The sequence below is a fragment of the Natrix helvetica genome (genome assembly GCF_964273705.1).
Source record: "Natrix helvetica genome assembly, chromosome: 4".
Classification (NCBI taxonomy): domain Eukaryota; kingdom Metazoa; phylum Chordata; class Lepidosauria; order Squamata; family Natricidae; genus Natrix; species Natrix helvetica.
In genome coordinates, this window is record NC_138550.1 from 106304639 (window position 1) to 106318712 (window position 14074).

Sequence of the window (14074 nt, forward strand, 5' to 3'; positions counted from 1 at the left end):
CTAATAATTATTTGCAGTTTTGAATGAAAAACTCCCAGACAGATTGAAATGTTCTTTATCAAGAATTAAATAATCATAATAGCATTCTGACTATAGGATGGAACGTTACAAGCTCATATTTGGGAATCAAAAATTCCACAGAACTAGAAAGCATCCTACGTTCTATTACAAATTTATTCACGTATTCTCTGGCAGAGACATATATTTAAATTAATATTTAAAACACAATGATGCGAAGATAGAACTCTGGAGGTGCTAATTCTGTCTTGTCCTTCCTTCTGCATAGCTATCTCTCTAATCAAGGTTTGGGGAATATCTGCAGGACAAAGTCGCTCAGATCCGGAGCGGATGGGCCCTCTCCAGTGGACCGGACGAGCCGTCAACAGTGAGTCTTGTGAGACCATTCTGGGAGGAGTTTGACTCTGTTGCCCCCGAGGATTTAGACAGGTTGCATGGACGGCTGCGACCAACCACATGTTCAATGGACCCGTGTCCCTCCTGGCGGTACTGGCAACTTGGGAGGTGACACGAGGCTGGCTTCTGGGCCTGGTGAACGCCTCACTGGGTGAGGGATCCTTACCAACTGCCTTGAAAGAGGCGGTGGTGAGGCCCTTAAGAGGCATTCACTCGACCCAACGGAGCTAGCTAATTATCGTCCAGTCTCCAACCTTCCCTTTCTAGCAAAGGTTGTTGAGAATGTGATGGCGCAGCAATTCCCACGACACCTTGACAAATCCGAATATCTAGACCCACGCCAGTCCGGCTTCCGACCCGGGCACAGCACGGAGACAGCCTTGGTCGCGTTGGTGGATGATCTCTGGAGGGCCAGAGATAGAAGTTGTTCCTCTATCCTGGTCCTATTAGACCTCTCAGCGGCTTTTGATACCATCGACCATGGTATCCTATTGCGCCGGCTGGAGGGGATGGGAGTCGGAGGCACTGTTTTGCGGTGGTTCGGCTCCTACCTCTCCGACCGGACGCAATGTGTGTTGACAGGGAGGCAGAGGTCTACCCTGAGGCCACTCACTTGTGGGGTGCCACAAGGGTCGGTCCTCTTGCCTCTCCTGTTCAACACATATGTGAAGCCACTGGGGGAGATCATCCGTGGTTTTGGGGTTGAGTATCATCTGTACGCTGATGATACCCAGCTGTACATTTCAACCCCAAACCACCCCAACGAGGCTGTCGAAGTGATGTCCCGGTGTTTGGAAGCCGTCGGGGTCTGGATGGGGGACAACAGACTCAAACTCAACCTCTCCAAGACTGAGTGGCTGTGGCTACCGGCACCTCGGTTCAGCCAGCTGATTCCATCGCTGGCCATAGGGGGCGAACAATTGCCCCCTGTGGAACGGGCGCGCAATTTGGGCGTCCTCCTAGATGCCCGGCTGTCAATGGATGACCATGTGGCAGCCGTGGCAAGGGGGGCGTTCCACCAGGTTCGCCTGGTGCGCCAATTGCGCCCCCTACTGGACCGGGATGCCCTGCGCACGGTCACTCATGCACTGGTGACGTCTCGCCTGGACTACTGCAACGCTCTCTACATGGGGCTGCCCTTGGGACGCGCCCGAAGACTGCAGCTAGTCCAGAACGCAGCCGCGCGGGCTGTCATGGGGAGTACCAGGTACTCCCACGTAACACCTCTCCTGCGCAAGCTGCACTGGCTGCCTGTGGTCTTTCGGGTGCGTTTCAAGGTTTTGGTTACCATCTTTAAAGCGCTCCATGGCACAGGACCTAGCTACTTGCGGGATCGCATCCTCCCACACACATCCCTGCGGCCAATTCCCTCTCACAGGGAGGGGCTTCTCCTGGTGCCGTCCACTAGGCAATGCCAACGGGCGACGCCAAGGAGTAGGGCCTTCTCTGTGATGGGCCCAACCCTCTGGAATGACCTCCCCCCCGACATTAGAACCACCACTGACCTCCGCTCCTTCCGACAAAAATTGAAGACTCACCTGTTCCGATTAGCAGGCCTGGCATAATTATAACTGTTACCTCCTGGCAGACATATTTTTAACTGGTTATTTTAGGGGAATTGCTTTTAAATTTAATTTATGTGATATTTTTAGGGGTTTTAAAATTATATTTATATATACTTTACTCAGCTGTACAGTTCTTTTTAACTTTCTTTTTAACCTCCTCCATATTTACCTATTTACCTATCTACCTATTTAACAATTTTAATTGTTCAGTTATTTAATTATATTATGTTGTATTTCTTGTATGGACTGTACACCGCCCCGAGTCCCTTTTGGGAGAGGGGGCGGTCTAGAAGCGCAGTAAATAAATAAATAAATAAATAAATAAATAAATAAATAAATAAAGGTGCAAAAGAATTAAAGGACTGCAGCCTCAGGTGTTAGAATGGCCTGAACTACATTGTCTCTGTGGAAACTATGGAGACAATGTTGTTCATCAGAAGATCTGGGACTCTTATTCAATCCACATAGGTACTCCGAGAAAAAAATAATTTTACTTTCTGAGACACCTTTTTTGTTTTTGTATTGTTCCTGGCCTTCCAGGTGGCAGATTCAAGGGCAAGGAACAAATAACAGCTGACTCCTAAACTGGCTGTACTGACAATTATTACCAATGCTCTTCCAAGAAAATTTGATATTTTGTAATAATCTCTATATAAAAGACTATCCTGCTAGGCACCTAAAGCTCTTTTCAAAAGAATATATGGCAAATAGCCTGCTAATCTAAACAGAAACAGTGATCATACCTCTATTGAAAGACCTGATTATTTATTTATTTGTATTTCATGTTTGGAAAATACCCATCTCCTCATAGAGCAACTCTGGATGGTATACAAATATCCATAAAAACATAAAAGCTACATATAAATATTATAATAAAAAGAGTTAAAACCAAGAATAATTAAAATGAGAATTCAAAAGGCAGGGAAGGGACTTTGGGATGCTAACCATCTCCTTGGCTGTGTGCTCCTCTGTGGGCTGTAAGCAAATCAAGAGAGTCAGGTCTTCAAGCATTTCCTAAAGGCCAGGAAAGTGGGAGCCTGCCTCACCTTTGGGGGATAGGTGCAGAATGTCCCAAAGGTTGGGGACAGCAGCAAAAAAGGCTTTCTTCCTAGACCCAGTCAGAATTCAGTCAGAATTCTTTAACTGTAGTCTGTAGTATACCATCTCTTCCTGTCCGAGTGGCACAGGCTGATGTAATGGGGTGAAGATATCTAGGCAGGTAATCTGGCCCCATGTCATATATGGGTATAAAGGTCATAATCTTGAAGTGAATTTGGAAACAAACTGGCACCCATTACAGCTCATGCAGCAGAGATGTGACATATGCCATCCTTGTGTCACCCAAGATCGCTCGAGCGGCTGCATTCTGTACCAGCTTAAATTTATGGGTGCTTTTCAAGTGTAGGCCCTTGTAGAGTCCATTGCAATTGTTCAGATGGGAGACGATCAGGGGATCAGTTACTAATTCCTTCCCAAATTCAATTGTTAGTGTTTCGGTTTTTAATTTAAAGCTATACAAAGCTGAGAGCTATCTGATACATAGAAACTGCTTATACATTAAGAAAGGAAGAAAATGTCATATCACCACTCACTGAATTGTGCTTGATGGACTTAGGAGCGAGTATTTATTGTTCTTAAGTTGTGAAAAACACCCCATTTGGAATTCTATTCACGCTGTTTTTGGAATAGATACCAAGAATTTTTTTCAGTTTAAGTTATTGAAAAGTTTTAATTACATTTTAATGAATTATTATTTTAGCCATGCTTTCCACTACCAAATGGCTGTATGGAGGCGAATCTTTGTAGCACAGAATTGAAAATGAGAGGCCTAAGTGACTGCTTTGCATAATGACAACAGTTGTCGATCCCAACTCTGGTTGCTAATGAAGTCCCAGAATGCTGGCTTTTTTCAAATGTGGAAAGGTAGTCTCTTTCAGATTAGGTTGGGCATAACGTTTCAAAACTCTCCTCTGGATTGGCCTTCAGTTTATGAAATGTCATCTTTCTTTTCACTGACACCAGGCAGTTCTGCCCCTCCTACCTGGCTGTGATGTAATTTTCTCAACTCAGTAACATCAGAACACTAATAATGCTTCACTCTAAATCTCTAGAAGATGGCATCAGTTTGATCTAAATGTTATAAAACGCAAACTATAGATCTTTGCAAAGCATCAGTGGCATAACTGTCATAGTGATGAACTACAGAAGACTAATTCTCAACCATTCTGACTTATTTCAATAGTATATATTTGCTTTTGGCACTAACTGCTACTCAAAGGTTTAGTAACAGCCAGAAGCCTTTATTTCACTCTCAATCCCAGCTGAGAGAGATTGTGACAGTTCTGTGCTAAAAGGCAGGTTAGGGATAGATCATCATGGAGAAAATCTATCTATATGGTCGCTAGGAGTAAAAAACAATTTGATGCAACATAATCATATGTGTATGTATGCGCAAGTGCGCATCTGCATGTTTCTATGTGTGTGTATGTATATGTATGTGCGTGTGGAAATAGATATATTCACACATGAGCACCCTAGTCTCAAAGGTGCTGTTTTCTTAAAAGGCAACTGGACTATTTTTTCCTTGAGGAAGAAGAACAAAACATTTAGCTTCTCATCCAAGAAGCTTCACCCGTTGTGATGGCAGAAGGGTGGAAGGATATGGAACACCCATATATGCACATACCCTTTCAAATACCAAATCAGTGGTATTTGGAAGGCATGAGAAAGCGAGTTACTATTTCAGCAACATTTTTTTTAAAAAAAAGAGCTCTATGATCTCAGTGACAGAAATCCTATTAAATAAAGAAGAATAGCAGTTCTATTCAAGATATGTTCTCACTGTTTCAATCCCTACTGTGTTTCCCCGAAAATACGACATGTCCTCATAATACAGCCATGCCACATTCTTCTGGTGGGCAAAAATATAAGCCCCCCTCGCATATAAGCCCCCTGGACAACCCCCCACCTCCGGCCAGGCAGAGCGCCGCTCACCAACCTAGCAGTATCCCGAAGGTGCCAGGCCACGGGAACCTGGGGGGAGGCAAAGGTGATCGTGTTGCTTGGTGCCTTCGGGATACCGCTAGGTTGGTGAGCAGTGCTGTGCCCAGCTGAAAAGGGGAGTTGCCGGGCGGTTGCTCTCTTGCGAGTGGGCTCCCAAAGAGTCGGGCACAGCCTCATAGGTGAATGGCTGCGTTGCACTGTCGCAGCAGCACAACACAACAGCCATGAAGCGACCACGCTCACGAGCAGAAACCCGGCAAACCCCCTTTGCAGCCGGGCACAGCGCCATTCACTGACCTAGGGGTATCGCCAAGCTGCGTGAGCACCTGTTTGCCTCTGCCCATCTCCCGCGGCTTGGTGCATTCCAAATGCCAGTGAATGGCGCTCTGCGTGGCTAGAGAGGGGGGTTGCGCAAGCGGCTGTTCCGCTCTTGCTTACCCACCTCCCAATGCATGGCCCAGCTCTCATTATGGAACCAGGGCCCCTCCGCCGCCGTCATCCCAGCCTGGCTTTTTCTGCGGCTTCCAACCCAAGTCTTTTGGCAGTGGCCGCTCTGGGTGCACTCTATGGTTGTACGCTCTGCAGGCAGCTGGCCCACAACCATAAAGCGTGCACCCAGAGCAGCCACTGCCAAAAGACTCGGGTTTGGAAGCTGCAGAAAAAGCCAGGCTGGGATGTGCCCTGGCTCTATGAGAGCTGGGCCATGCATCGTGAGGCTGGGAGGTGGGTGAGCGAGAGCGGAACAGCCGCTCGTGCAACCCCCCTCTCCAGCCATGCAGAGCGCCATTCACTGGAATTTGGAAGGTGCCAAGCCGCGGGAGCCAGGCGACGAACAGGCACTCCTGTGGCTTGGCGATATCCCTAGGTCAGTGAATGGTGCTGTGCCCGGCTGCAAAGGGGGTTTGCTGGGTGGCTGCTTGTGAGCACGGTCACTTCATGGCTGTTGTGTTGCGCTTCTGTGACAGTGCAACACAACCATTCACCCATGAGGCTGTGCCTGGCTCTTTGGGAGCCCGCTCGCAGGAGAGCAAACGCCCGGCAACCCCAAAACAATAAACCCTCCACCATAATAAAACCCAAGCCATATTTTGTAGGTAAAAAGAAAATAAGACCGTGTTGTATTTTCGGGGAAACACGGTATAATAAGAACCTTCAAATAAAAAAGCAACAAAGAAGTAGACTCCTAGCCATCTGACTAGCTTTCTATATCTTCCACAATATTTTTATGGCTTAAATCCTTAGCACCTTTTAATGCTCATACTATTGTTAGCCAATCTCTCTTTTTCCCCCTGCCATATTATTTCAGGCTACAGAGAGAGGTAATAGGCACAAAGCTTGTTTTCAATAATTCTAGTGGATTTACAGCAGAACTGGACAATCTTGAAACCATAACCCAGTTTGAACAATACAGCAGTTAATCTCATCATCAACTATTCTTTTGAATCGTTTGATACACTTATAAAAGCATTTAGATTTTCAAAAGCCAATTTTATTCAGGGTTAAAAATAAGGAAGAGCAACAAAGATATTTTTAAAAATTATACTCTTGTTTTGGAAGCTATGTACTTCACAGCTTATAAAGGTGATCCTTACCTATAAAATAAAAATATGCATGGAGAACTATTCTTTATGAAAAAAAAATCCACCAACATAGTTATCTGCTCGAATCCCTCTGCCATTAAGATCATCAATTGGAAGAGGATCCCAATATACTTCTTCCAGCAGTGGCAGAATATCAATGTTAAAAACAATCATATAAATTATCTGTATAGATAACACAAATTAGGAAAATGTGGCAAAAAGTAAGATGGAACATGCATGTGAATGCACATAGCACCATTGGCATCTCTGAAATGTTGCTGCAAAAAGGAATTTAAAGAAGAGTTTCACTTCTTTAGAGGTCTGTTGCAGGTGGTATATGATTACCCATAGATAATCCAAATCACTTTTTCTTCTGCAAATTCAGATTAATGCCCCGCCCTAAAATTGGTAACAATAAAAGGAACCTAATATTTTATTTAGAGTTTAAATATGTTTTAATAGGAAAAGTTAACTAAAATAGTAGATATGTTTGTTTTCTTTCTGTTAATTCTGAAGCCAGTTTACCTTATTCTTTGGATTTGATGTGTTCATTACACTTCGAGTCTCTTTTCCAGTGTAAATAACAACACCAATTACTGTTCCTGGAACAAATATAAGGAAGAGTTATATGGGAGTCTTATCATATGTGTTATAATCGAACATTTCAAAAGGAAAAAAAAAACCACAAGTCTGTATCACCAACTAATCTAAAAATTTCTCTTCAGGTTTTATGGATGGCATAAGAATTGTCTGGTCTGTACATTTCATTCATTGGATATCTAAAACAGAAGTATCTTCCATTGCCAGCATTCTTCCTAAGATTTTAACACCACAGGCGTGAATATTAAAACTACTTTTTATTATTGGGTTGCACTGACAGAATGTTGTAACTTTGTATGTGCCTTTCCCCTCTCTGCCTCTCTCCTAAACAGAACTAGGAAGCATTCAGTCTGAGACACTTTCTCAAACTCCATTCCTGCTTTCAGGTGATATTTCTCTTATCTGACTGATGTTTTGGCTGCAGCTCTTCCTCCTCAAGGTTTTTCTTGCCGCTTATTAAAGCAGTCCCATGAGTACATTTTAGTAATAATGATTCTACATAATGCAACTGCATAATTTGACATGATCCTGACGTTTTGTTGAATGGGAATTTGTAACTCTCCTTTTGAAGCACAAAGGCCCAAAACATCCAAGTATAAGAATTTCATTTCATTCTTATTCAGACTTAAAACCCTTTCAGAATGTTCATATCAAAATTACCTGCCATCATTTCTCACCTATCATTATGTAAAGCTAATGAAACAATGTAAGGACTTTTTGATGAATCAAAAGAAAACTTTTCATGACTGTATACAGGTATTTACTTTATCATGCTGGAAAAAGAACATGGGAAATATTTAACCTAATAATTCTTTTAAAGATAATACAAGTAGCATTTGGGAACATAGACAAGTATTAAGCAAGAAAGAACCTGATGATTTTTTTAAAAAGCTAGGGTTGAAAAAGGTTAATAGAAAAAAATGAATAAAAATGTGAAAACTGAAATATTTATTTTTGTCACATGTTCCCAAACTATGCTTTTTTTTTTTTTACCTGACGCAACAACAGTGCTTGCCCATAGTGTATTTTCTATGCTTAGGCTTTCATGAACAGTTGGATCACTGTCTTCCTGTAAAAAAAAAAGAGGACTGGTTGCTAAAATTGTATTTCTGAAGTAAAGAATTATTTACAAATATGTATAAAAATATTAAACATCAGAATAATGACTCGGAACAGAAAAAATAATACCTGTCTGTTATCCAGACTTACAAATGAAAAAGAAACAATAAGTAATTTCAGAAAATGTATTGTATGGTACTGAATTATATTGGTATAGCTGCCCATCCTACATTTGTGACTCTGAGTGCTTCACCTAATTAAAAACCACCAAATAAATACAAAAATCAGTAAAACACAATAACCCCAGTATATTGACTCAATGTCTGGAGCAAGGTGTAGAACAGATTTCGGTTCAATTCTAACAAGACTTAGTGGCTGTGGCTTTTTGGTGTTAATGCTGATTATTTGCTCAAGGGCTTGTTTTGTTTTGCTGATTTTGTTGTCTATTAGATTATTTTAGTCTGAGCTGTCTGTTTGATTAAAACTTTTTTGCTGCTTTTATAATTTCATTAGTTTTGTATGCCTCCCTGACTTCACCAGAGTAGAGCAGTCAATAAATACATGCACACAAAGTATTGATAAGAACCTAAGAATTGTTTTAAATTGTGTTTTGTAATATATATATATACATACATACATACATACATACACACACACACACACATTATTATTAAAACTGTTACTTATGGCATATTCCCACCCGATTATATCAGGAATGTTTTCATATGTGCATATGTAGGTATCTATTAGTTCCCCTATTTCCAAATCTGACTTCTGTAAAGCATGCTAATAGACGCATCTTTAAGACTGGCCTCCCTCACAGTCTGGAACATTCATTGCCATTACAGTATCCGGTAACTGAAGTTCCTAAAGTTTCCAGACTCTTGCTATTAAATGACAGACTTCTATGCAAGTATGCAAGCATTAAAGACACACTATCTGTAAATCATATCCACTGTTTGTAAAAAATACATTTGGGAACTGGCATTGAGATGTTATTTTGTAAATTGAATATATTTTTTAATGAAATTATAGGCTTAGTTTGCAATAAACACCTGGGGCTATGGGAATGAATTCTCCCAGGTAAAGAGAATTAACCTCTGAAATCCTGAGAGAATTATGAACTTCTGAGCTTTGAACTAAGTATCACTTAATAAGGAAAATTTACACTCACAGCAGTACCGTACACTGTACAGTAACAGTATACAGTATTATAGTAACTAGAAAATATCAACCTTTAGAAATAAAATAATGATCCAGGATTTAAATATATTGCTAGCACACTGGAAAAGAAACAAAACAATAACAGTAAACTGATAAACCTTAAAATTTCCTTGCTACCCAAATGTAGCCTGGTAGCTAAGAAGAAACGTGCTTTTTTATTTCGTCCTTCTCCTCTAACATATGCATTTATCTTTATCAACAGTATGCAATTTTATTTAAAATTGATGTAACAATTCAAATGACAGTAGATAAAAATCTGTAAGCATTAATGGAATCTGTCCTATTTCAGAGAAAAATAGATTGTTAAAGAATTAAGGAAATCAGTAGCTGAAGCTCAACTATTTTCTTTCAATTACAATTTTCCCACCTAACTCATTTCTGGAATCTGCATTGGACTAGAAGAGGGCTAAAAAAAACAGTCTGTGGAAGCTAATGATTCATTTGGCAGGGCCATGTGGTGTGGACAAGGGAAGAGATTAAACTCTGCATTTCTTCCTCCTCCTCCTGAAATGCTAATAAGCATAAACAGTGCATTTTAAGAGAGTATCTGCATGTGTAGCAGCAGAATATGAATCAGAAACTGCACTTAGCCATTTGCATGAGCAAATGGTTTGTTAGTTTTTAGCTAGTTTAGTTTTTATTAAACTAGCAATAGGTACTAAGAAGCCTGCTGGGTAAATAGCCTCTTGCTGAATGGAAGAATGGAAAAAAAAACCCCTGCTTTTCCTTGATCTTAACCAATTATGATAAACAACAGGTTTTATTTTAATATTCTTTTATGGATTTGAAAAATATCAATGCATTTTCCAGCTGGTCTGGCATGATATATGCTGCAATCAATGGGCACTGCTTGAAACGTGACTGTGATCTGAATTGTGCAACTTTTATTTTTTAAAAAAAGTCCATCTTGGGCTCTCCTCTGGTATACATTTGCAAATCTTATTCTCCTTGAATGGCTTTTATCGTGCTGTGAACCATCATCAAAATACGGATGATTCGATAGAAGAAACAAATGTCCCTTCAATATTTATTCCTAGCCCATGTCCTACATAGCTCTCATTTTAAAATTGCCAAAATTTTTGAAAAGTGTTCCACATGCATAAGGAGGTGAAGTATAATGGAATAGTATCAAACTACACTAAATACTCATACTCTGACTATTCAGACACATAATTACCTTTAAAAGTATTTCCTTCTTAAGCCAATTAAGACAAATGAGTAGAGCAAGAATGAGTACTTACAGTAACTACTTACCCGTGTAAAGGTACCTTCAAAGCTGTGAATATCCATTTGAGGCTTTTGAGCATAAACATACGCATTGATTGAAAACAGGTCCTATAACACATAATTTTTAAAATATCTCTGTATGTCAATGGTAATTCAATAGAGTCTTGATTTCTCAATCCCTCACATCTACCTTATCATGCTTATATGGAAACAATAGAGCAGAAATTGGAGAATGGAAGTTCTGTGCATTCCCTATGCTTCATCTAGAATTTATTTTCTACATTAAGTATAATCTTTATTGTCATTGTACTTAAATACAATGAAATTATAGATGTTACTTGAAATGTTGGGAAAAAATAATGACATATGCTTTGACTTTACTTGTACTATAGGCACAATTAATGTGATTTTTTCATGGATTGTCCTCAAGTAATTTAAAAAATAGCATTATAGTTTAGAATGTGAATATATTTAGCTTATCTGCATTATTAACATTATGATGCATGAATAACAAAAAATATGGAAATACTTTTGATGCCTACATACTTTCCATCATACTTTTGATGCCTACAATGTAAAGCCTATTCCTACTCTCTGAACATCTTCTCCTTGTTTGAAATACTTGCTAAAGTAAGGATTAAATCAATTCCCATCACTATACAGCAGTCCTTTAATGTCCAAATTATATCTAATCCTGGTATAGAAGTAACAAAATTAATATATATAACTGCACACACATTGTTTGAAATATGCAAGGTTACCTATTACTGTGGTTCTTTGATCTGTTAGATCACATGTATTAGCTCTTGTGCTTATGCAAAGCTCGATTTGAAACATTTCAGAACTTAAGATATTGTATTCATTTATTTATTTTTAAAATTTATGTAACTGCCCAGCTCACAATTAATGACTCTGAATAGTAGGGAGGCTGGTATCATAGCAGTAGTCCCAACTGATTCTAATAAACAGAGTTACACTTCCTGTGAGACAGTCTCTGATTGTCTCCAAAGTATCTTCGATAACAATGGCTACCTCCTTGCTGCCCTGGACTCTCAACTGCTGCCACATCCAAAACTCAGGTGGGCATATCTCTGAGCAGGGAAATACTTCCCGCAATGTACACCCAGGTTTCGGTAATGTATACCATATGATAAGAGTTTTACTGCAGGCTTTCCTGGAATTCAGCAGCAACAGTCAAAAGCCAGGTTGGATGAAAAGGTTAAATACAGGGGGACTGAAACACACTACTAGTAAAAGGCATGTATTTTTCGAGTACGATCTGCCTTTTGCCATACCTTACGTGGCAAAAGGCAGATCATATCTTACCTTACATATCCCACAAATCTTCCCTGAGGGCCCAACTCCAGGCTAAGGAGTCCCATCTGCATCTCCTACTAAATACTGCCTGCCAATTAGAAATTCTAATTTTCAAAACAACAATCATATCAGATTATTATCACCACTGAAGGAGGGAACAAAGGCAATTGAGTGCCTACTAAATTTGGTTTTACTAGGCCTTGATGGAAGGAACTCCAGATGTCACAAATGAAAGTACCATTGTGTCATTTTTGTAATGATGTTTCTTTACTCATTTAGTTGATTTCTACACCTGTCCAACTCAACAACTGACTCTGGGCGGCATACACAAAAGAAATATGTAGGGCACCAAGTAAAACTGCTACTATGAATGGTAATACAACGGGGCCCTTAACATACATTTAGCCAAACTGTGTGTGAGGCTGTCCTTTAATGATTTCAAGAAACAGACTAATGTAACAGGTACTGTAACTAATATCTGTGGTTCTCTACAACATTATACATAAGACTGACAAATGGGAGTCTTCAAGGTTATTGCTTCTTTAGACTCAGAATTGGCAGCCTTTTAAACATGTACTAGTTAGCAAAATAATTTTAATAAGTCAGTTCTATAAATGCCTGGCATCTTTACAACAATTTTCAATGTGTTTCTCTCTAAGATGTAACCATTAGAGACTATAATGTCCGATCCTGCAAGAATGACATTTACATAAGGAGGTGTTCAAAGGTAAAGCACCATGGTTGCTTGTAGACATGTAGAATGAACAAGACCAATCTCATGTATGGATCTAAAAAACTTTTTATTTATTACGTTTTTTGCTGCTCCCCTCCTCTACAAGATGACTCCAGGCAGCCTAAAAACTAAAGTTGAAATAATATGAATTGGTAGTTGAAGAATATCTGAAATACATATGCATAGGAGAATGCACAATGTATATAGTAGTTCATACCAATAGTCTAAGATCCAAAAGTTTCCAACTGGAGAAACTAAACGTGTAATCTACAGAAGCCTTGATTAAGAAAATGATATTCAATAATTCCTAACAATTTTCTATGGTGTAGCTTCCCTGAAAATGTCCATAAAATTATTTCTAGCTAAGTCAGATGTTTAATTTTCAACACTTTAGAATATATTGTTATGTTTATAGCCTTAATATTTCTAAAGGCCAAGTAAGCCTTTATCATGAGATTATTTATGAAAGCTGTTTTGCATAACACTGCATTTTATTAGGTTGTTATTATGTTTTATATTTACATTTAGTAAACACAGATGTAGACGAGTGGCCACACAGTAAATGGCCAGCTGCATTTATTCTTTATACCAGCAAGTATATCCAGCAAGCAAGTATCTTCTTTCTATTTATTTAGGAACAGATTTCAACAAGAAATCCCCTCACTTCACTTGGAAGAGTCGTCTGTGCCTACGAGTAGTAGTACTCACCCAAGGATCTGTAATGGTTCATCCTTCTGCTTGTTTCTGAAATCCCTCTCCTTTTTAAAATAGGAGATATAGAAACATAGAGCTTTCCTGCCTATATCACGGATCATTTATTTAGTATAGCTAGTGCTACAAGTATAGTATTCTCAAAGGTACCTGGATTAGGCAAATATATGCCTATCTGGAATATCTTTTAACAGCAATGCATTAAGTACCTGAATAAAAGCAGTAGGACAACTAAGTAAGCAAATGTGTTTGCTTGTGTTTCATTTAATTTTAAAAGAATGTAATTCTAACTTCACTTTTCATTTCAGGTTCTGATTAATTATGTATACTAGCTCATCCAACTATTTTATTCATATTTTAAGGGCACAAATCATATTTCAACATCTTCCACTACAAATCAGCTGTTCTAATGCTAAATCATCAACCATTTATTGTAAGCTTTCACACAAGCTTCCATTCAATGCATTCTTGTTCTTCAAAGTTAGTTTTCATCAGCCTCTTGAGAAATAATTCATATGAACCTAATACACAAGTGGTGTCCTATATCTGCATCATTCATTTCTTCTCAATCTGTTATCACCTACAATTTAGATAATCTAGGCTATTATGTGTGTAATTGTTCACAGAAAAATAGGAGTCTC

General features: G+C 39.4%; 1 protein-coding gene across 2 annotated transcripts in view; it reads right to left on the bottom strand.

Annotated features, from left to right (window-relative positions):
- Positions 1-14074, bottom strand: part of ATP9B (ATPase phospholipid transporting 9B (putative)) — a 136835-nt gene that overhangs the window by 66300 nt on the left and 56461 nt on the right. For both annotated transcript variants that reach the window (XM_081950525.1, XM_081950526.1), the window contains exons 9-11: positions 10700-10780; positions 8156-8231; positions 7088-7164 (exon numbers count right to left, since the gene is read on the bottom strand). In XM_081950525.1, the coding sequence (XP_081806651.1) occupies positions 7088-7164; positions 8156-8231; positions 10700-10780 (234 nt within the window). The remainder of the gene's footprint in view (positions 1-7087; positions 7165-8155; positions 8232-10699; positions 10781-14074) is intronic.